This window comes from Neophocaena asiaeorientalis, unplaced genomic scaffold (genome assembly GCF_003031525.2).
Source record: "Neophocaena asiaeorientalis asiaeorientalis breed wild unplaced genomic scaffold, Neophocaena_asiaeorientalis_V1.1 scaffold472, whole genome shotgun sequence".
NCBI classification, from domain to species: Eukaryota; Metazoa; Chordata; class Mammalia; order Artiodactyla; family Phocoenidae; genus Neophocaena; species Neophocaena asiaeorientalis.
Window position 1 is genome coordinate 19,330 of NW_020174426.1, and position 26,524 is coordinate 45,853.

Sequence of the window (26,524 nt, forward strand, 5' to 3'; positions counted from 1 at the left end):
GGCCTCTCACTGTTGTGGGCTCTCCCGTTGCGGAGCACAGGCTCCGGACGCACAGGCTCAGCAGCCATGGCTAACGGACCCAGCCACTCCACGGCATGTGGGATCTTCCCGGACTGGGGCACGAACCTGTGTCCCCTGCATCGGCAGGTGGACTCTCAACCACTGCACCACCAGGGAAGCCCCTCACTGTAGTTTTGATTTGCATTTCTCTAATGATTAGTGATGCTGAGCATCCTTTCATGTGTTTGTTGGCAATCTGTATATCTTCTTTGGAGAAATGTCTATTTAGGTCTTCTGCCCATTTTTGGATTGGGTTGTTTGTTTTTTTTGATATTGAGCTGCATGAGCTGCTTGTATACTTTGAAGATTTAATCCTTTGTCAGTTGCTTCGTTTGCAAATATTTTCTCCCATTCTGAGGGTTGTCTTTTTGCCTTGTTTATGGTTTCCTTTGCTGTGTAAAAGCTTTTAAGTTTCATTAGGTCCCATTTGTTTATTTTTGTTTTTATTTCCCTTTCTCTAGGAGGTGGGTCAAAAAGGATCTTGCTGTGATTTATGTCATAGAGTTAAACATACATTTTAAAGTGATTTTTAAAAGTTTATTTGTTATGTTAGATCATCTACAACAGTCTCCCTGAATTGGCAAAGAAAATTAAAAGTTGATTATAATTTATTATCTCTGCTCTTGTATTTTATTCAACAGACATATTCATCATTTATATTTGTAAATGGAGTTACTCTGAGTTTTCATGGCTTCTGAGGTTTTTGTTTTTGTTTTCTTAGGAAGAAGAAGACTCAGGAAATATGGTCAGCATTTTAATAACACTGTAAGTCCAAGATAATAAATGATTCTACATAGTTTTTAGTTGTTCAGTTTCATTAATTCAGAACTTCATCATATAACTTGAAATCCAACTGGCTCTGGCTTTTTCTTTATTAAAAAAAACAAAAAACCCCAAAAGGAAAAAAGACACTTTATTTTCCAGTGTTAGGCCAGTTTGTCCTCAAATTAAGTAGAATCTCAACATCTTGTTGAGCCAGTTTATAAATTCCGACTTCATTTAATGCCGCTGTGGCAGGAGGTTGCCCTGAAGTTGACTGCAGGACATCTCTCAGAAGTAGGGCACAACCAGTGTTCAAATTCAAAACAATACAGGCTTCTTTTACACTGTTTAAAAAAAAAAAAAGCTGCAGGTAAATGAGATCTCCATTATCGATATCATCCCATATTACCCTGTAACAATTTCATTTTGAAAAACTAAACAACTACCCTCCACTGTTAGATCATATCATTTATAGTTTATAAAAACTATTTATAGATTAGCTATTTGGCTCTTTTAATGTGTTTTGACTGTATATGTACAGAGTTTATATTTCATTAGATTACTATAAGGTAATAGGATCATTGATTTCAGTACGTATCCATTACTTCCCAAAATGTGATACTTGGTAGTAACAGTCTATTAAATGTAGCTAAGACTTTAGGTACATTGGGATACAGGAAAAGAGAAAATTAAGGGACAAAATAAAAGCAGAAAGGTAGAATACTAAAAAAAAAGCAGAAATAGATACCTTACTGAAATGAGCAAAAAAACTTTCATTTTATCTGTTTAAAAGGAATACTTTATAATCTCAAAAACCTAAATAATTTAAATTTTACATCAACAATTTCTAAAAATACTTGTAAGAATTCTCTTACATCCATTTATAATTATACTTAGAACCAAAATTAATATCAAATGTTTAAGAAAACAAATTTTCTTCAGGCCTGGCCTGTTATTCAGTACTAAATATATTTCAGATTTCTTCTATTTATTGAATATGGCAGAACTGCCTTTGCTTTCATTTTCTATTTATTTCCCAGTAATAAGCACATAGTAGCATTACACGAAATATTAGAAAACAAAGCCCAACGTATCATTTGTATCCAGTTCTGCTCAAGTTTTTGGGGTCATGGGTCACATCTTGTATTACTGGTACATAATGAATACTTTAAACTGTTAACTGATGCAGTATATATTTAACATCACTGGAACCCTAAAGCTGTTAAAAAAACGAATCAACTTCCTCTAACAATTTGATACATCAAAATTAATTGTTAAATATTGCACTTACTGTTTAAAATAATTTTCTGGCCTCTTGCAATAGTGGGAAAACAAAGGGAAAAGATTCCGAGTCATATCGAAGTGCAGCTGAGCTGCTCCTCCTTCATTGAAGTGATTGGCAAGAATTATCTGAAAAAAAGGACAATTCATATAGCAGTTGCCTCTATCATCACAGCCCAACATACAGTCTACTCTTACTTACTTCTTGGTAGATGTATATGTCCAGCTTCTCTACAAGCATTTGCCAGAAGATTTTAAATAAGGAGAAGCAGAGCTGCTGCTCCAATTGCAGTAAACGGTCTCGTAAAGTAAGCAGTAAGGGGCAAGCCGAACTGGACAGGGACATCACTGCCTGCTCTGACTGCGATGGCAAGGACAACCACCTGGAAAAAAACAGAAACAGCACTGCCTGAAGCACATTAATTTTTATTATGAAATTTTTCATCTCTCTGTATTTTTAAAGATTTAACAAATCATTTTAAATGTGGGGAAGTGCACTGTCCTGGGGCATTTTGGTTAAGAAAAAATGTACAGCCCAACATTAAAAACTCTTTCAGAAAATAAATGTACTTACGTTTGTTTGCTTATTTATTTAATTTTATTTTTTGGCCACGCCACACAGCTTGTGGGATCTTAGTTCTCTGACCAGGGACTGAACCCAAGCCCTGGCAGTGAAAGTGCTTAGTCCTAACCACTGGGCCGTCAGGGAATTCCCTGTACCTATGTTTATATTGTAGTTCTCAATGAAATACTCTTTACTTAATGAGGATGATAAGTTTTTTAAATCCCCAATTTTAATATGACTTACTGATATAAGAGTTAAAATGTAAAACGCATTTACATTTAAGACATCAGCTAATTTTACACTCTAATTTTCAGCAAAACAACAGGGACTAATAACACTTCCAAACTGATAACAAGTCCTCTGTGTGACAGGACTGCTAGGACAGACATTGCCTGCGCTCAAGGAGCTCACCGTCTGGGAGGTAACAGATGTCACAGGAATCATGAGAGTGGACTAAACGATAGCACAGGCATGCACAGGTACTACAGCAGCACCTTGCTTTGTCAATGGGTGACAGGCTAGGCATTCGGCCCCATGCCAGACACCAGCTCGCTGGACTTACACATCTGAAGGTTAAGTTATGATCAGTTTATTCTGATTAAGAATGTCTGAATATATTTTAGAAACAGTTAAAAGTCTGGAGTGCAAAAGGCCAAGCTCTGTGCTATCTAGACACTTTGGAAATCTGACTGCATGTCACCTTTTAACTTCTATCAAACTGGAGTCGAGAGTTGACTTATAAGAAAGTACAGAGGACTTACCTTTCTTTTTTATACAATTTTGCAGCATCTTTAACTTCTCTAAAAACATGGTCTACTTGCCGGGTCAGCATGTCATGCTTTAAACGCTCTAACAGGTTAATCATGTCATCAAAGACAGAGCTCTCCATAGAGGCCAGTTGCCCCAGCTGCAATTTACTGAGAGTGTTATTCTCTGCAAAGACTTCCAATGCTGCCTGTTGAAGTTGTAGAAAGAACTGAAAGCAAAAATATGTTAACATGTTTAAGATACCTTTCTTTTTTTAACAGCTTGAGATGTAACTCATGTACCGTACAATTCACCCATTTAAAGTATACAGTTTGGGGACTTCCCTGGTGGAGCAGTGGATGAGAATCCACCTGCCAACACAGGGGACACAGGTTCGAGCCCTGGTCAAGGAAGATCCCACATTACAACGGAGCAACGAAGCCCGTGCGCCACAACTACTGATCCTGAGCTCTAGAGCCCATGAGCCACAACTACTGAGCCCACATGCCACAATTACTGAAGCTGGCGTGCCTAGAGCTCATGCTCTGCAACAACAGAAGCAACCTCAATGAGAAGCCCCCACTCGCCACAACTAGAGAGAGCCCATGTGCAGCAGTGAAGACCCAACACAGCCATAAATAAATAAATAAATTTTAAAAAATAAAGTATACAGTTCAGTGGCTTTTAGTACATTCAGAGTTGTGCATCTGTCACCACAATTTTAGAACGCTTTCATTACCCCACAAAGAAATCTCACACTCTCTGCCATCATCCCCCAACCCCCTCCTAGTGGTTCCCCACCCTACCCCCACCTTGTTCCTGGGCAACCACGAATCTCCTTTCTGTCTCTAGACCTGCCTGTTCTGGACACTTCATATAAATGGATTCATACAACCTATGGTTCTTTGTGACTAGCTTCTTTCACTTAGTATAATGTTTTCAAGGTTCAACGATGTTGTAATATATATCAGTATTTCATTTCTTTTTATAGCCAAATGATATTCCATTATATTTACCCATTCATTAGTTGACGGACATTTGGGTTGTTTACACTTTTATGAATAATACTGCTGTGAACATTTGTGTACAGTTTCTGCACAAACATACGTTTTCATTTCTCTTGGATATATACCTAGGAGTAGAATTGCAGGATCCTATAGTAAATCTATGTTTAACCTTTTGAGGAACTGCCAGACTATTTCCACAGCAACTGTACCATTTTACATTCCCATCAGTGGTGAGTGAGGGTTCAGATTTCTCCACGTCATGCTAATAACTGTTACTGTGTCTTTTTTATTACAGCCATCCTAGTTTGTATGAAGTGGCATCCCATTGTGGTTTTGATTTGCATTCCCCTAACGGCTACCTTCTTTAAGTGCTCATGTTTTTCTAGACACAGATTGAGAGCTGTAGTAAACCTAGAAGATATGAGTTAAGAGAATTAAAATGTCATTTTTGTACAGTATTATTTTAGGTAGAATTAGTATTATTCTTTGTACCCTACAGGAAAACAACACTGTGGGTAATTAGCAAAACGTTAAAAACCTAAATGTCTATTAATAGGAGACTGGGCATGGCTACTAGGGATTGTTCAAGGATGACATGTGAGAGGCCATCTTGGCATTTCTGCTGAAGCTGGCAGGGAAGTGGCAGTGTCCTTTTGAGCCTGCTCATGGACCGTGGAAGCCTGGAGCCACCCATGGTCATACTTACCAGAGCCGACCTACGAGTGAAGCCAGGAATGAACAACTTTAGAGCAGCCGTGCCTAATCCTTTGAGTTACACAAATTCCTCACCTCACGCCACCCCACTCCCCTACTTAGGCCAGCATGAATCTGGGTTTCTGTCACCTATGACTGAAACATTCCTAATTCTGAATGGCTGGGTTATGTCAGGCTTAGCACAGTCTGGCAATGGACAGACAGCTGTTAGTGGAGAATGTAAATGAATGGAAGGTGAACTCTACTTTTTTCTGTGTAATACAAGAGCTTACATGATTTTCATTTAGAGCATTCACAGGCTGAAGGACTGTGAATGTGATTAAATGATTTTTTAATTAATTATTTTTGCCTGTGTTGGGTCTTCGTTGCTGTGTGCGGGCTTTCTCTAGTTGCGGTGAGCAGGGGCTACTCTTCATTGCGTGCGCGGGTTTCTCATAGTCGTGGCTTCTCTTGTTGTGGAGCATGGGCTCTAGGTGCACAGGCTTCAGTATTTGTGGCACGTGGGCTCAGTAGTTGTGGCTTGCGGGCTCTAGAGCTCAGGCTCAGTAGTTGTGGCATACAGGCTTAGTTGCTCCGCGGCATGTGGGATCTTCCAAGACCAGGGATTGAACCCGTGTCCCCTGCATTGGCAGGCGGATTTTTAACCACTGCGCCACCAGGGAAGCCGTAAATGATTTTTGATGTTAAACAGAATTTGTACCATAGTAACATACCAAACACAAAATTCATTCATGAATTGAAGAGTCAACTCTAAAATTTGGTTATTTCTCTCTTGACAGAAGGACCCAGTTAATTCAGTATCAGATTATAAATTTTCTAAGGCTAGGGATGATGGCCAATTCATCTTTGTTAACAGACTATGGCACTGCGTAAAGTAGTTAATGATGTTCCACAAATATTTCATTGAAGCTAACTAAACATGTGGTCCTGAATGAGTCTCTTATTAAAATCACTGGCATAAGAATCAAGAATGACAATTTGTTTCACGAAAAAGCTTAGCAGCAAATGGAGCACTGTGGTGGAGTGAATGAATAAAAGCACTCACTAAAATTAGGAACGTGACACATAAAAGTACATAATGAATGAATGTATTCTGATTAGGTGACTTTATAAAGATACATGCATTCATCATTACACTCCACTTATATTCATTTTATGAAATGATTATTTTCCTTGCTCAGTAGAATGATATGCACATGTATTTCAGTTAACATTTTTGTAGAAAAGGCTTTAAATAATTACAAAGTCCCAACCAAAGAGTCCAGATTAGAATAAACTATGATTGTGTTTATTAGATATTTATCTTGTTTGTATCTGTTATTAGTATATTTATTTTTGTTTCCTATTTTTTTTGGCTTATTACCCTGATAAAGACTTTTTCATTTTGTTTTTTGTTTCACAGTAAAGGAAAATATCTTCTATATAATGTGCTAGCAGTATATAATTTTTTATCATAAATTCATAATTTAAAATACATTCTTGTCATGTTTTCTAGACTTTCTAACTCAGGCATTGAATATTTTAAATGCCTGTGTGTGGCTATATTTCATTTCTGCTTTTATTTTTTGTTTTATTACATTAAGATTTGACAATGTATAGAAATTTTAATTTACCTTCGTTCATATTTGTGACTCAGCTGGACACACTCAAAAATTGTGTTTCCCTTAGTATACTGTGGACTTACCACCAATCTCCAGTTAATCAGTCTTTCTAATTATTTAAATCTAATTATTCAGTTCCCACTTTATCACATTTTAAAAGGGATGTTTTTAAGTTAAAATTATAGTTGTTTTATTTTCCTACTTTCATTTAATGACACAATTATACACATAATACTTATATTTATAATGTGTCTTCATATTCATTATGCTCAGTATAGTTTTTTCACCATTAAATGTATATTTTACTGTTTTATGGTCATCTTAATCCTGTGTTAATGCTTTCTGCCATGAAATGTACTTCATGGGCCTTGCTGGATTTTTGTATCCACACATATGATCTTAGAACAGTGATTCCTAACCTGAGGACACCCTGTCCAAGAAGGAGGATTTGGGGCTTCCCTGGTGGCGCAGTGGTTGAGAGTCCGCCTGCCGATGCAGGGGACACGGGTTCGTGCCCCAGTCCGGGAAGATCCCACATGCCACAGAGCGGCTAGGCCCGTGAGCCATGGCCGCTGAGTCTGCGCGTCTGGAGCCTGTGCTCCGCAATGGGAGAGGCCACAACAGTGAGAGGCCCGCGTACTGCAAAAAAAAAAAAAAAAAGAAGGTCTTGGAGGCCCTCTGCAATCATTTTAATATCTAAAACAGCTAAAGGAATTTATTTATGTTAAGGCTATAAAGACTAATTAAGTTTCTTCACTTTTAGTTGGAAGTACATATTAGAAAATCTGGTTACCAAAAGCTGTGATCACCAATATATTCCTTGGATTAATAAAAAGAGTAAAACTAAAGTACTAGTTAATAATTATATTTAGGCAGATCAAATCTGCCAACACATGGACTCTGCATGGAGAAAGGAAGGAAAGTAAAATCCTTGGAGGTAAAAGGCCTTTCACAGTACTTGTTACTAAATCCAGGGTTTGATTTTTAGATTTATTTAAAATATACCTTCCAGGGTAAGAAATTAGTTAATTTTTTTGGATGTGATAACAGTATTTTTTTTTAAATATTTATTTATTTATTTATTTTGGCTACATCAGGTCTTAGTTGGGGCATGCGGGATCTTTCATTGCAGCACGCGGGCTCCTCTCTAGTTGTGGCGTGCGGGTTTTTTCTCTCTAGTTGCAGCGTGCGGGCTCTCTCATTGAGGCATGCAAGCTCAATAGTTGTGGCACGCGGGCTTTGTTGCCCCGCGGCATGCAGGATCTTAGTTCCCCGACCAAGGATTGAACCTGCGTCCCCTGCACTGGAAGGCGGATTCTTTGCCACTGGACAACCAGGGAAGTCCCCTGGTATTGTGTTTTTAAAAAAGGTGTTCTTATCTTTTAGAGATACATATGAAAATACTTACCATGAAATGTATCTGAGATCTACTTCAAAATAATCACACATGGGGGTAGAGCAAAGGTTTAAATGAAACACAGTTGGTAAAAGAAGCTGGGTGAGAACTTCCCTGGTAGTCCAGTCCACACTTCCAATGCAGGATGGGTGCGGGTTCAATCCCTGGTTGGGGAACTAAGATCCCATATGCCACGTGGCACAGCCAAATTTAAAAAAAAAAAAAAAAAGCTGGGTGATAGGCACATGGGAGTTCGTTTTACCATTCTATTCACTCTTGAATATGTTTGAAAATAAACAAAATATTAAATAATTTTTTAATGTATGAAATACTTAGGTTAAAAAATGTTTCTATTTTTATGACTTCATAATTTATGTTTCGAAGGCACTAAAAAGGTATCAATGTTATTCTTTTATTTTCCTTAAAGTCTTGAACTTTATTGATTTTGACACCATTATGCAATCTTAGCTTTTCGCGAGATGGCAATTACTATTCATGACATTTACCAAGTTCAAAGTCTAAAAAAGGAAAATGGTTCATTTTATAAACAACAATTTCACGAAAAGATGGCTTCTTCAGTGATTAAAATATCAGGATTATTTAACCGTTTGAGACTTGAATGAGAAAAATATGTACTTTAATCACACCTCCTAAGTTTGGCCCAACTGTGATTCTGCCTAACTTGCTTGCTACAGATTCAACATTTCAAAAGGCAAAACTGTTGAAGTTACTAATATATTACTTAATATATTTTGCTTGCTACAGATTCAACATTTGCTTGCTACAGATTCAACATTTCAAAAGGTAAAACTGTTGAAGTTACTAATATATTACTTAATATAAAAGATTAACTTACAACATTGTCAGCCCAATCTGCTAGTACTGTTGAGATATAGTTCACGGCATTAAGAATTGCACAATATCGAAAGCCAAGGGAAGCTCTAGTCTCTTCTTTCATCACCTGAGTTAATCGTATCCTAAAATCATCTACTAAGTCCTTCTGTAACTCCAGGAACTGCAGCTTTCTGGAAGCTGTGGGAAGATTTTTATATCTGTCTGTGGAGAAAGTTAACAAGACATATGAAGGTTTATGGTACCATCCATGACATAGTTATAGGTTTTTCCTACTGACTGGCTTTGGTGCCTTTGTCAAAAATCGATCGACCATTCAAGTATGGATCCATTTCTAAACTCTCTAAGTACGTGGGTTTCCCAAGTATTGGTATTTGTCAAAACTCATTGATCTGTACACTAAAGATCTATGCATTTCACTGTATATGAGTTATGCTTCTACCACATTGTAAATTAACTATACTGCAATTTAAAAAGTTATGCCTCAATATTTTAAAAAGGCATATGAGAAAGTTATATACCAAAACTATTCTATTTCTTCAACAAATAAATGACATTTTTTAAAAAGGAAGGAGGAACTAGGATAGGTTAAAAGAGATACACAGTTAAGGATTTATAGGTGAAATGCTAAGATGTCTGAAATGTTCTCTAAAATACTTCAGGGGAAAAAAATCTGGATTTTGGGGGGAGAAAAACACATAATAGAAAAGTGATAGTTTTAAACCTTAGTAACAGATACCTGAGGGTTCGTTATGCTACTTTTATATATATTAGAAAATTTCCATAATAAAATTTTTTTTAATCAGTTTTGCTAAATTTTTTTGTATTTTAGTGTTTTTCATATCTTTCTTACAGTTAGAATATAGAATTTACTGACTGGCCTGGAATGACACCTCTTCAGGTTACTAGACAGGCCCAAGCAATGGACAAGACACTGGAGGATAACGGCAGTGAGGGCTCAGTGGCATCTGGAGAACCAGCAGGCCTGCAGTGCCCTGGGGCAACGTGGATGGCTGCAGACCAACCAGGGCTAGAGGCAGCTGGGCCACCCTCCAGCCAGAACATTCTTGCACCATAAGAAGAGGTCCTATTACTATTCCAATCCCTAAAGTTACTTTATTATTTTACTGTTCTACAATCTTTGATATATCGAGGTGAAGAAAATGATATATAAAATTTAGGTCAATCACCATTTACTGAAGACACTCAAAAAGTTGAAAGGCAAGAGATTTCAGGTAATAAAATTAAATTCTTATTTGTTTTTATGTAACGATTCAGGAATTTTTCCCTCACGGAAACTAATGTTTAAGATCTTATTTAGATTACTAAAAATCTAAAAGCTGGAATGCTGTGCTAGAGTTCTGCCAAAATAGAAACTGCATTTGAAGGTATTACAATAACCACTATATATTTTGTCAAACTACTTGAAAAGTACCATGTGAAGAATCAGTACTTTCATTTACTTTTTAAAATTTTATGTATTGAAGTATAGTTGATTTACAACGTTGTATTTAATTTCTGTTATACAGCAAAGTGACTCAGTTATACATATATACATTCTTTTTCAGATTCTTTTCCATTATGGTTTATCACATAATGGAATCCATCCCCCCCCCCCACACCCCTTGGCAACCACAAGTCTGTTAAGAGTCAGTACTTTAAAAAAAAAACAAAGTTGTATCTTAAAAGACTATACTTACCAGTTATAACCAAGAGTAGTGTCATAAACGTCTCTGCACAGTCTGGAACTTTCATCTCATCCACATCAGTGATATCCTTATATTGGGATATCCAGGCAGCTTCTGACGAGAGCATTGAGTCCATTTTTTGAAGAGCAACTGATAAGCAGGAAAAAGGATTATGTCAAACAACTAGTTACAGATTGTTACATTACAAATCCCTAATCTTTCAACTCATAATCTCTTAGGAATGGTAACTTTTCATGAAAAAATAAATCTATCACCTCCTACTAGTTGTACTATATTTAACGTGCTCTATTCTGGGGTTAAATAAGATATTTTACTTCTCCCGGCCGCACCTGCCCCAAATCTTCAAAATAGTTACGCTCACTAGACAAGCCACATCCAATATGATTCCAGCAAGAACAGAAATACTATACGTAAAATCTATAAAACAGTTAACTATACACTGTACTGGCTTGAATATTCTACCCTAGAAACCTGTAGAGTGCAATTCTGGGAAAAACTGAAGCTTGATGGGAAGAAAAGAAAATAAGATGATCTCTGAAGGCAACTTGGTAAACCCTAACCAAGAAAAATATAGATGGCTCTAGTTTCTACCCAGAACTGGAGAAAATTTATATACGCAAAAAGAGGCATCTCTCCCCACCCCACAGCCACGTGAGCACTTACATTTTCTCTCCACAGTCAACCATCTCTGAAAACAGGTCTCTTCTGACAGAATATGCATACAATTAGCAAAAGTGCTGGGATAGCCATGAACGCTGTGTAGTTCTCTTTCAAACAAAAGCACCTCATCCACCAAATGACAGAAGAGACTGTCATCATAGAGCAGACAAGGAATATCAGCAGCTAACTTTTCAAGAACCAGCATCATAAGGCCCCGAGAAAATTCAAGCTACAAAAATATACATAAGCATAAGGTAATGAAAATGACAGGTTATTCATGGACACCTACAACTCTAAAACGGAAATGCTTTGGACAAAGTCTCTTACCCTTGCATTTACCGAAGAGCCTACTTTGTCTAATATTGGCTGAATCTTCTCATCCAGAAACTGAGTGTGGTTTCCAATCCACATAAGTACCTGAGCCAAGTACCATTCGGGCTGAGGAAGGAGGTAAACAGTTTGAATTCTTAAGTCATTCCAACTGGAAAGTTTCAGTTAAATGTCTCTATTTAATTGTAGACACACAGTACTTACAAAAATTAGTTGAAAATTCCTATATGTAAGAGCACAATTTCTACTCTGAACTTTAAATTCATGCAAGGCTTAATAATCAAATGTTTCCCAATGTACTCCCAATAAATTTCAATAATGTGGCTTATGTCAGTAAACTCATAAATTTACAATGCCATAAATATTTAAAACCTAGTACTTTAGAAATATGTAAAGTATAAATATTATATATATTTTTGAAATAACATTCCAAAATAATTTTTAAACATGACCGTCTTCTGTTTTGTTCTTTTTTTCAAAACCTAAATTAGGAAAAAAAAATTGGCTGGTCTACATTACAAGAAATACAAATGCTTTAAAACAGGTATAATTATAGAAGAGTAATATAAGTATGCAGCTTTTTAAACTGTCCCTAGAGATGATTCTATAAACCTTCCAAGTTTTGCTGGACAGGAATTCTAAAACATTTACTGAAAGGTAAAACCCTGCTGTGTGCTAGATGCTGGGAATACAGAAATGAAAAAGGGGCAGTGGCTACTCTCGGGGGCTGCATAGTTCAGGCTTGATGTCATAGTACTAGGACCACTGGAACCACACTTCAGGAAGCAACAATATAACTCACAATTTTCTTACTTCAAGTGATCACTGCCTCTCTACAGTTTAGGTTTATTGTTTTGTCTCACTTACACTTACTAATAGGTTCTACTTTTCTTTCCACCAACATCCCATCCAAAAAAGGAGGAGACCCATGAAGTACAAAAGAACAAGCTGAATTTAAGAACCAGAAATCCATTGTCACTCTACTCCCTTCCTATACAGATGTAACTGCCTATCCCTTGATTCCTTTAATAGTCTATAAAGCCTATAAACTCATTTATGGATGACACATACAATGCCTGGTGTAATCTGGCATTTAATAACATTTACTTCAAAACACTGAGAAATTAAGAATATATATTTTAAAAATAAAACATGACCCTATTACAAAAAAAAAAAAAACAATTACCGAATCCCTCTGCTACTTGCACTGCATTAGATGTAGCAAGACTCAAGAATAGTATCCACCCCCTAGCAACCCCCAAGGTTATAATTCTCAACAAATTCAATCAAATTTCATTGAAAACAGTTGTCAGTGATTGTTTTTCTGATCAAATTAAAGAAAAAAATCTCAACAGTATGCCCAGTACACATGGGTATAGTCCCTCAACTAAAATGTTGGTGATAATTTCCTCAAAGCCATTCCTGTCACTTATCCCCATACTCTGTCTTACACAGCTACAAATCATTTTAGCATCAGCACTTCTACTCAAAAACTAATGCTCTACTATCTTTTGATTCTCACTTTTCTTTCTGATATATTTATAAACCTGAAGGAGCAATCTGCACAGTGGAACACATGTAGATCCAGTTGTAAAAAGTGCCACAGCAAATGCTACAGCACACCCCAGGGGAAACTTCAGAAACTGGTCAGATGATGTGCTAGTGAGTGAGCTGATGCCTATAACAAATCAACACAAGTCCCAAAATATATCTATAAAGGGTAGTGACAAAACAGGAATTTAACTCTTCAGAGAAAAACAGAAATGTGAATAGAATCAGATTTTAACTCAAACCAGCAGAAGTACAGAAAGCCTTAACATTTGCTATTAATAAAAACCAAGGGCAAGAATTGGCAAAGCACACCTTGCTTATAACATTAGTTTGTCGGTTCCCTCTGAAGTGATACCTGAACCTCTTTTGAAGGGGAGTCAGCATAATCTGGATGGGCAGGATGACAGTAGGGGATGCAGGAAGAGAGTATTTTTCTGGAAGTTGTTTTGTCTCAGTAAGTAATTCATCTCTGACATAGTCAAGTCAAGGAAAAAGAAAAGCATATGTATATGTGTGTATATACACACACGTATGTGTATGTATATACACACACACGTATATGTATGTATACACACATTTTTCCGAGACATATATGATACTAAGTAAAATTAATTATAATACGGATAATATGTAGTCTAACTTTACATATGACTTCAGTAAAATACATGAAAAATGTTATTAGAATTAATCTCTTTCCTAAAATAAAGAATAATAAGTAATAAGGAAACATATTCAAGTAATCGTGCTATTAAATTAGTACTACGTTAATAAGGTTTCTTCCCATTGCGCATTTTTTTGATTGTCCCATGAGACCTATATGTGATGCAAACTTGTACAGTCATGCATTTCAGAACTCCTCAAAGCCGTCCCACCCACATGCAATTTATGTGGAAGGAGAACAGTCCATGGGCATACATAGATCAAGTCCAAACCCACTACTCCCTGGCCACTTTCAGAAAGCTTTACTCTCTGGTCACTTTACTCTCTGGCCACAAATCCACTCTAGAAAAAAGAAATTTTAGTGAGTTTTAACTCCAACAAAGATACGAGGTTTGTAGTTTCAGGAGTTGACAAAATAGTGTCTCCAAGTTACTGTATATCTCAGGGGCACTGGCTGGTCGACTTATGCCAACAGTCTGAGACTGAGGGGGTGCGATGAATGGCCAATGAAGCTGTGCTAAAATTTCCTCAAAGTCACTGTAACAGAAAAGTGACACAAGTATTACAGTAAAATACCGTGAGCACCAAATATCCATCTGAAAGCAATTACCATGAAATATGGATAAATTTCTTGCCTTGTAAGCTTGTCCTTGAGAATTTTATGCCAGAATTTAACAGTGGCTCTCATGAAACCAAGAAGATGAGTACAGGATGATTCCTGAAGCTTGATGTCAAGTTCTGCCATAGAGGCCAGAGTAGAAGCTGCCTCTGGGACATTATTGGTCATCAGATATTGCTGAATGTTATCACTGCAAAACAAGGCAAAACAAACTGTAAAGACAGTTTGTTCACAATAATTCCAAACATGGAAAAACGGCTGTTTCCTCCTGCTTTATATAAAGCTGCATCCAAGAAAGAAGGAAGCGCCACCTTGTAGTGGCTTTTTTACCTGATACGCAAGTCTCTGGGAGCCTGGAGTCCTCAAATTCAGCATCCTTCTAAGAACAGTGGCCTGTGTTCAGGATACCTCCCTCCACCTGTCCCTTCCCACCCCTCCCAAGGTAACAGAATTTTCCTTTGTCACGTTCCCTCAGGCACCACTCATTTCTAATAAATCTGTCTTTGACAGAAGTCTGTCATATCTTAATCCAAAGGGGAGAATGTGGGTGGCATCTGGTAAGGTCAAATATGGTAGACTTCAATTTTTACCTACTTTGCCCAGCTAAACTGGATTATAGGAAACTTAGGGAGGTAGCACCTCAGAGTCTAGTCCTTTCAAGTTACTGTTAGCCAAGTTGCAGACAAAATTTAAGGTAAGCTCTACAGCAAGGGTAGCTAACTCAAATGCCTGGCAAGGCCTGATGGGCACAGTAAATGAAAAAAGCAAAGTGGGCGGGGACTAGGACAAGCTAAAAAGCACATACCCCATCCTAAGGCTCCAGCCAAGTGCTGCCACACTGGAGTGTAGGTCCAATGTAGCCAAATCTTAAAATTTGTCAAGAGAATCCAGAAACCAAGATTTCCATGTAAAATCAAACCAGTTAATCAAATTCTTTAAAAGAAGCCAAATACAACCTATCTTCAGGATTCATTCAGCCCATGACTACCATTTTGCATATTGGCTAAATAAAACGAAACATTTAAAACTGAAATGTTTCTTTTGATGAAAATAACATTCCATATCTTAAGCCAGAATAGGAACAAAATTTAACCTTTTCAATAATTAATCTCAGTTCAGGGGTCAGAAGTGCTCTCCCTCTAGGCAGCCTGTGTACATCCTACCCAGGCCTGGCCACTTCGCTAGGTGAGAGTAAGCTGGGACTCTCATCCCCCGCTGAGTGCCACGCTTCGGTTACGCTGCTGGGTGGGCACAGCACCCTCCTTAAGCACAGGAATGTGTACTGCCACCCTGCCCATCTCCGCTATGCACTAGTACTTTCCCTTCTCCCTCCACCACGAGCGGCCTTTGTTTTCCACCATCACTGCTTCAGGCCTCAACAATCATACTAATCTCATGTGTGTAATTATTCTATTTCTGATAGCCTTTTTGGCCTTCCCCTACGCTCATTCTCTCATTTTTCGTTCTTCTCCTTTCCTAGTCATTCTTACTAAGTTTTTTAACAGATTTTGTCTTGTTTTTTAAAATTTTCATTTATTTATTTACTTATTGGCTGTGTTGGGTCTTCATTGCTGCGCGCAGGCTTCTCCCCAGTTGTGGTGAGCGGGGGCTACTCTTCGTTGCAGTGCGAGGGCTTCTCATTGTGGTGGCTTCTCTTGTTGTGGAGCACGGGCTGTAGGTGCACGGGCTTCAGTAGTTGTGGCACGCGGCCTCAGGAGTTGTGGCTCGTGGGCTCTAGAGCGCAGGCTCAGTAGTTGTGGCGCAGGGACTTAGTTGCTCTGCAGCATGTGGGATCTTCCCAGACTAGGGCACGAACCCTGTCCCCTGAATTGGCAGGTGGCTTCTTAACCACTGCGCCACCAGGGAAGTCCCCAGATTTTGTCTTTTATAGCTATTTTCAGAATTTAAATCATGAAACCAAAAAATCTACCAATGTAGGCAGAAATTTTAATATAGCTTGTTTGAAAGGCAATACCAGACACTCACAATCAACTACCAGTGATATGTATTTAATTCAAAAAGAGTTACAATAGACCCTTGAGGAACATGGATTTGAAGTGCACGAGTCCACTTATACACTGATTTTTTTCAGTAGTAAATACTACAGTAGTACACAATCCCTGGTTGGTTGAATCCGTGAATGTGGAGCTAAGGATAGGGAGTAATCGTGGATACAGAGGGCTGACTATGAGTTGTATGCAGATTTGACATCTGAGGAGAGCTGATGCTCCTAACCCCTGCATTGTTCAGGGGTCCACTGTATTTCTTTATTTTTCCCTATTCAAAAGCAGCAGGACTCTGTTTTTCATCTAATAATAAATACTGTGTAGCTCTTCTTAGGTGATACCCACTGAAAAAAATTCAAATTATAGAGAAAGCAATCCATTTCATTAAGTGACCGTCTCTAAAAGGTAAAAGAGGAGTATTACCACACTGATGAGCTGTTTTATTAATTTGGCATTATAATCATTTTTATCATGTGTTCACAATGTAACTATAGGACTTAAAACTTTTTACTTGGATTACTTTCTTTCAAACGCAAATTAAGCTCCCTTAAAAGTTTATGTTCATTCATAATAAAGGAAAAGAATCATTATCATAATGCTATTTTCGTAACTGGTAAAATCACATTATTATAATCTTTAATTAACCCAATTATTTAATGGCATGCAGGTACTTTCTAAGACATAGCCTCAAAGGAAAATAATAATTATGAGAGCAAAGAGGCCTGTTTTACCTGAGTTCTTCAATTTGTGAAATCCATTTAAGATAAGCAAGATGCCGTTCAATCTCTCCGATTTGGTTAATCATGGCTCCGAGATCTTCTATCCAGGGCTGTGCAGTCAGCAGATGGCTGTTAATGGAACTGAAGAGATGGCTTTCTTGCTCCAGAAAGTGATTAAGGAATTGCTTTGATTCTTCTGCACTTTTTAAGGCACTCTGAATTCTTTTAGGGATTTCTGATGAAACTGTAAGTACCTGCTCATACCAAAAACAAACAAAAAATAAAAAACAGCAGCAATCAGATAAGATTCTCATTTTTTTCTCTTTTTTATTAGTTACCTTCAAAATGCATGTTTGTTCTAATAGAAATGAAAATTGTCATTTAAAAGCTTCAAAAGAAACGTTGGGTTTCTGCATCCTGTACTAACCAAACCTCAACATGAAATGCTCTATGTGGAGGTGTGTAGGGAGGGCCCCCAGTAAACATCTTTGGATCTACCATCATGAAGCTCAGCACTTTCAGAGGGTCCAGCCAAAGAACATTTACCTGCTTTATCTACTAATAATTTTCTTTCAGAAACAAATGAGGCTCTGATTCTAAAAGTCTGGGTAACTAGTTGCAAAAGTTCCCCAGGTGATTCTGATTTAAGCCCAGATTGAGAAGGAACTATTGACTTGGTAAGATGATACCCAGGTAATGCCTTTAGATATGATATTTATTAAATAATTTTTTCTTACAGCAGATGGAAAAACATATACAAATATCAGGCATCAGTACAATATGATAAGAATATTATAAAGGAATTTCAATTTAATCAACACTGATTAGACACTCTATACCAGGCACTGTGCTAGGGTCTGACAGATAAATTAGACACAGCATCTGCCCTTAAGCTCAGCTGGTATGGAAGAGAGATGTAGGCAAACCTTCAACAGTGGGATCAGTGCAATAAAAGAGATGCCAGGTGTAATGGTGTACTAAGGCAGTGCTTCCCAGACTTGAAGATGCATAGGAATCACCTAGAGATCTGGTTATAGTGCAGATTCAGACTTAATAGGCCTGAAGTAGGGACTGAGATTCTGCATTTCTTACAAGTTCCCACACTTTGAGTAGAAGGTTTTGGGGTGCAAGGCAGTTGTGCTTGCATGGCTCATGCACAGACCTTTGCAGGTTGGGTGGAAATTTTTAGGGAAGTTTGCGCCACCAGGGAAGTCCCCCACTGGATTTTTTAAAACATTATTTCAGGTAATATGTTTATTATAAAAAGAAAAAAACTTGAAAATACAAAAAGATATAAAGAAATCACTTGTGGGACTTCCCTGGGGGCACAGCGGTTAAGAATCCGCCTGCCAATGCAGGAGACACGGGTTTGAGCCCTGGTCCAGGAAGATCCCACATGCCGCGGAGCAACTAAGCCTGTGTGCCACAACTACTGAGCCTGAGCTCTAGAGCCCGCGAGCCACAACTACTGAGCCCGTGTGCCACAACTACTGAAACCCGTGCACCTAGAGCCCATGCTCCACAACAAGAGAAGCCACCGCAATGAGAAGCCTGAGCACCGCAACGAAGAGTAGCCCCGGCTCACTGCAACTAGAGAAAGCCCGCACATAGCAACGAAGACCCAACACAGGCTAAATAAATAAATAAATATATAAAAGAAGAAAAAAAGAAAATAAATCACTTATTAACCAACCACCCAGAAATGACCATTATTATAATGTTATACTTATTTTAATGTTTTCTCCTTATGTGTGCATATATAAAAAAATTGGAATGATAGTGTTGTAACATTTTGGTATCCCATGAACTTACTTTTAAAAGCACATTAAAAGTCATTGTATGAAAATGTCAGACATAAATGTCAGACATAAATCATTATCAGTAGGAACTTTCTTTTACATAATTTGTAAAACACCTAGCACATTGTAGGTCCTTAAAACCTATTAAGCAGTTTTAAATGATTAGACTGTCACAATCTATATTTTCAAAAATGCCTATATATTAATGGTTATATTTACATTATATTATAATGAGTATAGTACTGATATTGTTTCAGTGAGTTTTAATACTTGCCTGTTCTTCTAACTGCATTTTACTTTCTGTCATCTGTTCTATGAGTTTATCAAGTTTCTTTAAAGATTTAAGGTCATTTCCAACTTCCTTTTCTATAAATACCGCCACATAGGAAGGGAGATCACCGTTATCTGTACTCTCACAGACTGGTTGGTTCCCAACGACAGCTGCAATATTTATGTCACCTAAAATTAAAGAATAACAATTACTCAACACCACCAAGTACTATGGAGTTAAAAGAAATGCAAAAGATATACAAGGCAACATATCTACTTTCAAAAGTTAAAGAAAACACTACCTATATATGGCATTTTTGTATATATAGTACTTGTGTGTATATGTATATATATATATACACACATACACAAAAATACCCTAATGAATATAGTGTGTGTAAATGAATATATGTATATATACATACACACTATATTTTATATATTTATATAAAGCAGTCAGCCCTCCACATCCATGAATTCAACCGACTGCAGATAAAAAAAAAATGTTTTTTAAATCCAAAAAGTTCCAAAAAGCAAAATGAATTTGCCATGCTCCAGTAACTATTTACATAGCATTTACATTGTATGCAAAATTATCATTATTAGCATTAGGCATTAAGTAACCTAGAGATGATTTAAAGCACACAGAGGATATGTGTAGGTTACGGGCAAATACTATGCCATTTTATATAAAGGACTTGAGCATCCAGGGATCTTGATATTCGCAGAGGTCCTGGAACCAATGCCCCATGGATACCAATGGATGACTGTATATATTTATATATATATATATGGGTATATATATGCATATAAATACACATACGCACGTACGCACGCACACACACACACGCACACACACACAAACAAATACCCAAATGAATAGCTATAAAGCAATCTATCGATCAAGTACTACTATAAAATGCTTAAGAGCTTAGGAAATTCTGAGTGAAAGAAAAATTACTAAACTCTGTCCTAGTACCCTAAGGTTGCAATAGATGTTGGCATGACAGTGCAGTTACAAACAGAACTAAACTTTTCTAGACAACTGTGTATCTTAAGAATCTTTTATTACTGAGGGGAAAAAGGTCAAATCTGATTCTGCTGATGCAGCTTTTATTAAATTAGTAATATATTTTCAAATTTTGTGAGGAATCAGATGGTATAGTCTAGAATAACACCAAAGGAGGACTCTGGTTTTAAAATGTTTAAAAAAAAAAAAAGAAACAAAAAAGGTATTGAAAGATCTCAAGTATATGAAAAAAAGCTGAAAGGGAGAGCAATGAGTAAAAACTCCTCCTGATATAAGAGTAAAAGAGTTTTAAAAGCTTCAGAAGCGATTGTACAAAGATGTCCATTTCAGGGACTTCCCTGGTGGCACAGTGGTTAAGAGTCCGCCTGACAATGCAGGGGACACGGGTTCGAGCCCTGGTCCAGGAAGATCCCACATGCTGTAGAGCAACAAAGCCCATGAGCCACAACTTCTGAGCCCACACGCCTAGAGCCCGTGCTCCACAAGAGAAGCCACCGCAATGAGAAGCCCGCCCACCACAACGAAGAGTAACCCCCGCTCGCCACAACAAGAGAAAGGCCATGCACAGCAACAAAGACCCAACACAGCCAAAATAAATTTTTTTAATAATAAAAATAAATTAATTATATAAAAAAGATGTCCATTTCAGAAACAGAAAAAAAAAAATACGAGAGAAAACACATTACCAGGAAAACTCAAAATGGCTAATGCAACCACTAAATTGTACAATCTAAAGTGAGATTCTTCCCATGGCAAATAAACTAGAATTGGCCAGTTCATATTGGACTTATTAATATGACAAAAACAGGTGATTTGGAACCCTCTTAAGAAGAGTGGTAGCAGAGGCAACATGTACTATAGCAGAACACACAATACCCAGTGAAAACAGGAACGCTATGTAGCTTTGCTCTCATCCCACCAAGTATGTGAAATTTCCCAGAGTCCACTCCTTATTCTATGCTTGAAAGTCGATCATTTCCTGTAGTTCACAAGTCAGTTTTTCACTCTGCAGGAGTCTATACCTTCTTCCACTATCCAGAATATTTAAGACGTAGTTAAGCAATTTAAGTTACCTTGAATTCTTTGTGGAATGAGGGAAGATTCAAATATATAAATTTAAAAATTCTGATTTTTATTTAAACAAAACACTTAAAACAAATTTCTAGTAAACAATCCACTTCAAAGGCAATTAAATTATTTTCCATGGTCCTACATTTGTGGACCAACAGCACTGCTCCTCTCTTCCAGAGTATCTCTACCTGTACTTTTGCTGATGATCTGTGCCAGCATGGCTTTCTGAATGTGCCCTGAACCCAAGAAACCTGAAGGCTCAAAGCAGTTTCTTGACAAAGACCCACAGCTGGCTGCCATGTCCTTCTCCTACTCCCACCCCCATGTGCTAAGATGAACTGCTTCCTTTTGAAGTGTGTTTCCATGTGTAAGCTACTCCTTTTGGTTACTTATGGTTTCCTTCTTCCTGAAAAGTTTAGGAAACCTGAAGTTTGGGTCAAACTTTATAATGGTAACTCCATGTCACTGTGCAGCCATTAAGTTCCCTGATATTAAACACGCTCAAGGGACTTCCCTGGTGGTGCAGTGGTTAGGACTCTGTGTTCCCAATGCAGGGGCCCCAGGTTTGATCCCTAGCCAGGGAACTAGATCCCACATGCACACCACAACTAAGAGTTCACATGCCACAACTAAGGAGTCCACATGCCGTAGCTAAGGAGCCAGTGAGCCGCAACTACGGTGCCCGCCTGCCGCAACTAAGACCTGGAGCAACCAAATAAATAAATTAAAATTTTAAAAAATAAAATAAAAAAAAAATTTTTTAAATAAATAAATAAACCACGCTCAACTCTAGTAAGTCCACAACTTGAATGATTCCACATACAGGGTTTAATCTCCCTAGAGATGAGTTGTACCTAGAAATTTAAAAAACAAACAAAAAACAAGATACTGTAAAAATTCAGAGTAATAGCCAGTGAACTCCAAATGAAAATAAATACTATAAAATAAGGGCCCTGAGAAAAAGAGAGTAGAGTTCATAGAAACCAGACATTAGAATAAACCTGAACATACAGTGCATTTCTCTACTTCAGGTTTGCCTGTAGGATTTGGTTGTCTCTAAACAAACGATTAATGGTTTGTTAAAAGCGTGACTGTACTAGTATATATTTCGTTACAAGGACTACAACAATTTCTAAAAAACAAAACAAACAAAAACAAAAAAATAAACAAGATGTGTACATGAGAGATAAAGCTGGGGCAACAATACAGAATATCCTGAGAGCTCTGCTAGTTGGACTTCACCTCTGTTCTTCCTTGGAGCTGCCCTTGTAGAAGTGGCTCTTTACCAAAAATAAAGCGTTTTCCTTTTTTTTTTAATTGAAGGATAGTTGCTGTACAATATTGTAAGTTACAGGTGTACAGTATAGTGATTCACAGTTTTCAAAGGTTATGCTCCATTTGTAATTATAAAACATTGGCTATATTCCCTACATCGTACAATATATCCTCATAGCTTTTTAAAAAAAATTTTTATTGGAGCATAGTTGATTTACAATGTTGTATTAGTTTCAGGGGTACAGCAAAGTGAATCAGTTATACATAAACATAAATCCACTCTTTTTTAGATTCTTTCCCATATAGGTCATTACAGAGTACTGAGAGAGTTCCCTGTGCTACACAGTAGGTCCTTATTAGTTATCTATTTTATATATAGTATGGTGTATATGTCAATCCCAATCTCCCAACGTATCCCTCCCTCCCCCTCCCCCTTGGTAACCATAAGTTAGTTTTCTACATCTGTGAGTCTATTTCTGTTTTGTAAATAAGTTCATTTGTACCATTTCTTTATGTTCCATACATAAGCAATATCATATGATATTTGTCTTTCTCTGACTTACTTCACTCAGTGCTTATTTTATACATAATAGTTTGTAATTCTAAATCCCCTACCCCTATATTGCCCCTCCCCGCTTCCCTCTCCCCACTGGTAACCACCAGTTTGTTCTCTATATCTGTGAGTCTGCTTCTCAAAAATAAAGTTTTAAGGAAACAGCAATGAAAGGCAAGAGGTTATAATCAGCCTCATTAAAAAACAACAGTCACTTCTGACAAAATGAAGATAAGAATATCTAGATAAAGATATGCCTAAATGCAAAATGTAACTACAAGAGATTAACATAATATATACCAGTATTTAGTAGTGTATGTTCCCCTCCCCCAGGCCTTAAAAAACCCAAATTTTCCTTTGTTCTCTTCAATTTATAAGAATTAAAAGCTTCACATGCAATGAGAACGAGTAGCTCACTGGTAGGTAGAAGTGAAACTAGTAAGATTCTATGCCTCAACTTACCTACTATAAATTCTAACATTTGCCCAGCCTACACTCAAAGGTTGTAAATGGGACTAAAATCCATGTTTCCTGAATTTCAAAACAATATTCTTATTTTCTTCTCCTTCAGATATGATCAGAATTGGCTGGTCTGCATCAAACCTTATTACTACAGGACTCCATCTACTATTAAGTACAGGAGTCACAATGTTGACTTTTTTTTTTTTTTTTTTTTTTTTTTGCGGTACGCAGGCCTCTCACTGTTGTGGACTTCACTGGCGGTCCAGTGGTTAAGACACCATGCTTCCACTGCAGGGGGCACTGGTTTGATCCCTGGTCGGGGAACTTAGATCCCGCATGTCTCGGGGTGTGGCCAAAAGAAAAACAAACAAACAAAAAAACCAAAAAAACCCCGCAAACTACAGGTCAAGTGGCCCAGGCTCTTCCACCGATATATATATATATTTTTTGCGGTATGCGGGCCTTTCACTGTTGTGGCCTCTCCCGTTGCGGAGCACAGGCTCCGGACACGCAGGCTCAGCGGCCATGGCTCACGGGCCTAGCCGCTCCGCGGCATGTGGGATCTTCCCGGACCGGGGCACAAACCTGCGTCCCCTGCATCGGCAGGTGGACTCTCAACCACTGCGCCACTGGGGAAGCCCACAATGTCGACTTTTTAAATTTATCTTATATAAAATATGTGAGTTGTGTGATGTATCTGCAGACACAGAGGCAGGGCTATGTGCAGAGGGAATGTTTTGTGAAGATAAGCTTGCTGTAGCTTAGGGAGTAAATTCTATCTTCACTTTTTACAAAAAATTATACTCTTTTGATTTAACCATTTAAATGCAGCATAGTACATTCTTAGTCAAATGACATTCTTCAAAATGACACAATGGTGATTTGGGGGGGGTGGTTAATGTCTCTCCTTTCCTCTATTTTTTGTAAAGAGCACTTCCAATTGCAAAGAAATTGACCAAGCCAACAAAGGAGGATCTAGGGCTCAGTGGCATCAACTTCCCAGGCATCTGAATGGGGCAAAGGTGGAAATGGGAAGGGTTAAACTGAATGATATGAGGTACTCTCAAATCCTTTAAGGAAAAGGAGCTAACTTGTGGCAGCTGTGACTGTCAAGTGCTATGAAGTACTCAGAGCTTTCTTTCTGAGGCAGATTGCAGCAACAGGCAATGTTAAGGGCAAGTCTAACTCCTAAAGCCAATATGGTAACACAAGCACCCTTTCTGTTACTACTACTCATTCCCAGACTATTTGCTGTGATGAGAAGAACCAAAAACCCTCTGATGGAACAGCTGTGCCATGCTTCCCGCTTCCTCTCCCAGTAAATTTCACTTCAAAAGGCCCTCAAGATTCCTTGATTTCCAAAATCTTGCCACATTTAGCTTATAGAAGTAAAATACCAAATGTCCACCCCCTGGTGTATGCTCCTGTCCTAGGAAGGAAATGGAGATAGTGACCTTTACCCTATCCAGTTCAAGATCCAGGAACCAAGTTATCTGTTGTGCTCTTCCCAGATCAACGATTACCTGCAAATTCACTGAAGGTAAATACAACTGAACAATGATCATTTGACTCCTCTGAATGCAACTAAGGTGGTGGTCATCTCTCCTAGATCATTAGCCCCTCGAAATTCCTGATGCTTCATAAGTTGATGCTTCACTGAAGTAATAGGCAGGCCCCAATTACTCTGAATCTAGTATGAAGGGCAGCACTGGAGTGAAACCACAAAAGTCCCTGCACTAGGTAGGGCACAGGAAGTGCTCTTCTCCAAATCATGCCATATTTTACCATCCGGAAAGGCAAAAATATGTGTATGATGATAATCAGTATTTAATACAGAAAGAGAAAAAGAGATGCTTCATCTAAAAGATAACAGGCTAAGACCCTTCTCGATGCAGACCCTTGAGGGCAGAGTTTTGGAGAGATGGCTGGGTAGAAAGTGCTAAGGTGTTTGGAGTCCGCTTACTTTTCTCCTTGATGTTCTTCCTTTGGTCACCATTTTCAGAGCAGCACTAGAAGGAGATCAGGTGTGACAAACACATTAAGACTGAAGTGATAGGTGGAACTCGCACAGGGTTCCCAGAGGGCATCCACTGGAAGACAACAAGGTCCCAGCCCCCTCCCTCTGGGGCCTTCCTGAGAGGTCAGGATCTGGAGGTTCTAAAACGGGCCACCTCCCTGGGGCCACCACTGCCACCTCTCCAGGCCCGGCCTCCAGGGCCACCTCCCCAGAATGACCTGTGTCATCTCATCGGGATCACCAGAGCCACCGCACTGGGACCACCTCCCCCGGGAAGTCTTTGCCACCTCACCAGAGTTGCAAGAGTTATCTCCCCCGGGCCACCGCAACCGCGTCCCCAGGCCGCCAAGGCCACTTCATCGAGGCACCCTCCCCTGGGAGGTCTGTGCCACCTCACTGGGCCACCAGTGTCCCCGCCCCGGGCCATAAGGGCCGCCTCACCCGGGTCGCCGGCGCCTTGCCGAAATCGCCGGCCAGGAGCATCCTGCCTCCGCGCGAGTCCTCGGCTCCTTGCGCAGCCAGCGTGGCCAATGGACTCTGGCTCCGGCCAGTGATCAGACACCAGTAGGGCTTCGAGACCGTAGCTCCCAGAGCCACAGCAACTTCCTCTGCCGTCTCTCTGGTTTCTTCCTCTCCTCCCAGAGAGGCCCTGCCCACGCAGCCGCCGGCCGTTCCCGGTGGCTCCCCCTGGCGGCGGGGGGCCGGATCGGCTGCTCTGGAAGGAGAAGGGGGCGGGGGCGGGGGGAGGAGGTCCTTCTCAACCTCGGTAAACCTCCTCCACAGCATTGGGCTCGTTAAGAATGGAGCT

The 26,524-nt window shown here is 38.7% G+C and overlaps 2 protein-coding genes across 7 annotated transcripts in view; one reads left to right on the forward strand and one right to left on the reverse strand.

The window, feature by feature from the left end:
* PUS7 (pseudouridine synthase 7) overlaps positions 1–26,524 on the forward strand; it is a 105,093-nt gene that overhangs the window by 16,442 nt on the left and 62,127 nt on the right. For 2 of the 6 annotated variants that reach the window (XM_024756724.1, XM_024756719.1), the window contains exons 4-5: positions 782–825; positions 2,147–2,276. The exons of 1 other annotated variant lie outside the window; for it this stretch is intronic. In XM_024756724.1, coding sequence (XP_024612492.1) covers positions 782–818 — 37 coding nt within the window. In that variant the 3' untranslated portion in view covers positions 819–825; positions 2,147–2,276. Of the gene's footprint in view, positions 1–781; positions 860–2,146; positions 2,277–2,315; positions 2,440–8,898; positions 8,938–9,840; positions 9,951–26,524 lie in introns of those variants that run through there. 3 more of the 6 variants (XM_024756723.1, XM_024756722.1, XM_024756721.1) reach the window with 3 other exon arrangements.
* RINT1 (RAD50 interactor 1) lies at positions 802–26,307 on the reverse strand. Its single transcript, XM_024756717.1, has 15 exons — positions 26,158–26,307; positions 25,663–25,708; positions 19,313–19,497; positions 17,252–17,493; positions 14,531–14,704; positions 14,283–14,432; positions 13,548–13,704; positions 11,682–11,792; positions 11,358–11,583; positions 10,686–10,823; positions 8,990–9,189; positions 3,430–3,644; positions 2,306–2,486; positions 2,114–2,232; positions 802–1,166 (listed from the first exon to the last, which is right to left on the reverse strand). Exons 1-15 carry the CDS (start codon positions 26,197–26,199, stop codon positions 974–976), a joined length of 2,379 nt encoding a protein of 792 aa, XP_024612485.1. The 5' UTR covers positions 26,200–26,307; the 3' UTR covers positions 802–973.